This window comes from Micromys minutus (genome assembly GCF_963924665.1).
Source record: "Micromys minutus genome assembly, chromosome: 22".
NCBI lineage: Eukaryota > Metazoa > Chordata > Mammalia > Rodentia > Muridae > Micromys > Micromys minutus.
Genome location: NC_137957.1, coordinates 4,990,595 through 4,992,977, shown reverse-complemented (window position 1 = coordinate 4,992,977; position 2,383 = coordinate 4,990,595). Strand labels below are relative to the sequence as shown.

Sequence of the window (2,383 nt, the reverse complement as noted above, 5' to 3'; positions counted from 1 at the left end):
CCTAGAAGATTGGCCTTGGTCAGTATAATTTCCAAGACATGGTAATAAAGTTGCTCAACCAGAAGATTCTTTCTTCTAGGTTGACTCGCAGGAAATAAAATTAGTAATTATTGAGATATAGAGGGGAAAGTTGGCCATGAGAAGGACATAGTGGATACACTGCTACAAAAATCAGAGCAGATACCTGGAAGTATAGGGAATTGAAGCAAGTAAATTAAAGAATGTAGAAAGCTGTGCTGTTGCCTTTTATGAGAGTCTATAAAGGTGAGTCTAATATAAGCTACTCAAGATTTCCATATGGAGATAAATATTGGCTCACAGTAACTGGAATAAGCAGAGCAAACAATTGACTCTGGTTATATGGGTGTGAACAACTGTCAAATGCATTGATTTAAGATGATTATATAGTAGAGTTTCTTAGATGCATTATTTACAAAAACTGACAGAAGAATAATAGATAAAAATCATTGTATCTGATTTTTACTTAAGACATATAAATTTCTCAAAATCAAGATACAAATTAATTATAAATAAAAGAATATCTATCTTAGGTTACTATCTCTTTCAAAATTTAGACATTGTAATTTAACGTACCAGTTGGTATCAGATTATGATGACAAGTTATTTTAAAGCACTATATCTTTTAATTAAGTTTAAAAAATTAATATTCTTCACTAAAATGCCTGCAAAAGGATATTTTTCAGCAAAATTGCAATTAATTGGCATAATTTATTACACTTTTCATATGAATCTTAAATATTTTCTTGGTTAACTTTTCAAGGTTCATCATAAGAAATGTTTCATCTCAAAAAAGTATTTTTTATTTTTCAAATACTATAATTTTTTAATTTGTTATGACAACTTTATTTATTTTGTATGATAATTAGTTTTTCTCTGTCCTTTGCCATGTCCAAAATAGCCTAAATAATTTGATAATCTAGCAAGTTTCAGTTAAATAGAACATAAAGTGCTACAAATAGAGAATATTCTAAAATATGTAATTTATGAATATTGTTTTGAGAAAGTACTCTCACTTCCCAGTATGGAAGAGGTATGGAACAAAAAGATTATGTGAGCATCTGGAGAGGACAAACTTAATGTGCCTTAAACAGTGAGTGAAATGACTCAGACCACAAATAATACAATTCAGAGTTGCTGTCTATTTTACTACTGGTGTTTCAATAGCATGTCTAAACATTGTCTCATTGTTTTTGTAGAGAACAAAATCTATGAAGCACATGTTTGAAAGCTTCCTTCACCTGCTTGTTCCTTAGGGTGTAAATGAAAGGGTTTAGCAAAGGGGCCACAGAGGTGTTGAGCACAGCAACACCTTTATTTAAGGTCACTCTCTCCTTGGCTGATGTTTTCATGTACATGAAGATACAACTCCCATAAGTGATGGAAACAACAACCATGTGTGAGGAGCAGGTGGAAAAGGCCTTCTTCCTCTGTTGAGCTGAAGGGAACTTTAGGATGGTTTTGATGATGAGGGTGTAAGAGAGAATCACTAAGATCAAGGTGATAACAAGTGTCATCACAACTAAAGCAAAAGCCATCAATTCTATGAAACGAGTGTCTGTGCAAGACAGCTGCAGGACAGGAGAAGTATCACACAGGAAGTGGTCTATTGTTTTGGAGGCACAGAATTCCAGTTTGAGTCCCAAGAGCAAAGGGGGGAAGATGGCTAAGAACCCAGTAACCCAGGAGCTGAGGACCAGTAGGTGGCACACTTTGCTGTTCATGATGATGGGGTAGTGCAGTGGCCTGCAGATGGCTACATAGCGATCATAGGACATGGCAGCCAAAAGGTAAAATTCTGTGGTTCCTAGTAAGAAAAAGAAAAATAATTGAGCAGCACAAGCATTGTAGGAAATTATTCTGTCTCCTGAGATAATGCTTATCAGGAACCTGGGAATGCACACTGTGGTGAATGCAATTTCTAAGAAAGAAAAATTCCGGAGGAAGAAGTACATTGGAGTCTTGAGGTGGGGATCCACAAAAGTGAGGAGTATGATCACAAAGTTCCCCATTACACTTAAGATGTAATTGAAAAACAGAAACAAGAAAATCAAAATTTGTAGCTGAGGGTCATCTGTCAGTCCAAGCAAAATGAACTCTATCTTCACTGATTGGTTCTTCATTTCTGTTTTGTTTTAACAAATCTATAGAAGATATTAAACTAAAATCACATCTAGTAAAATGTATTTCTTCTTTCATAGCCAAGACATATAATATTTATAATCTTAATCAGTGAACAAATAGTTTAATCAGCGAGCTTCAGTTCTTCTCATGAACATTTCCTCATCCACATTACTTTACTCACAAGAACTCATATTCTTCTCATGTGCAGATGTGAGTCAACACCTGTCCCGATTAGTGGAGG

General features: G+C 34.6%; 1 protein-coding gene across 1 annotated transcript; it reads right to left on the bottom strand.

Annotated features, from left to right (window-relative positions):
• Positions 1–1,202: 1,202 nt before the first annotated feature.
• LOC308434733 (olfactory receptor 6C6-like) lies at positions 1,203–2,141 on the bottom strand (the record flags this gene model as incomplete). The annotated part of the gene is made up of 1 exon (XM_080935125.1): positions 1,203–2,141. One exon carries the CDS (start codon positions 2,139–2,141, stop codon positions 1,203–1,205), a length of 939 nt encoding a protein of 312 aa, XP_080791251.1.
• Between the last annotated feature and the right edge of the window lie 242 nt (positions 2,142–2,383).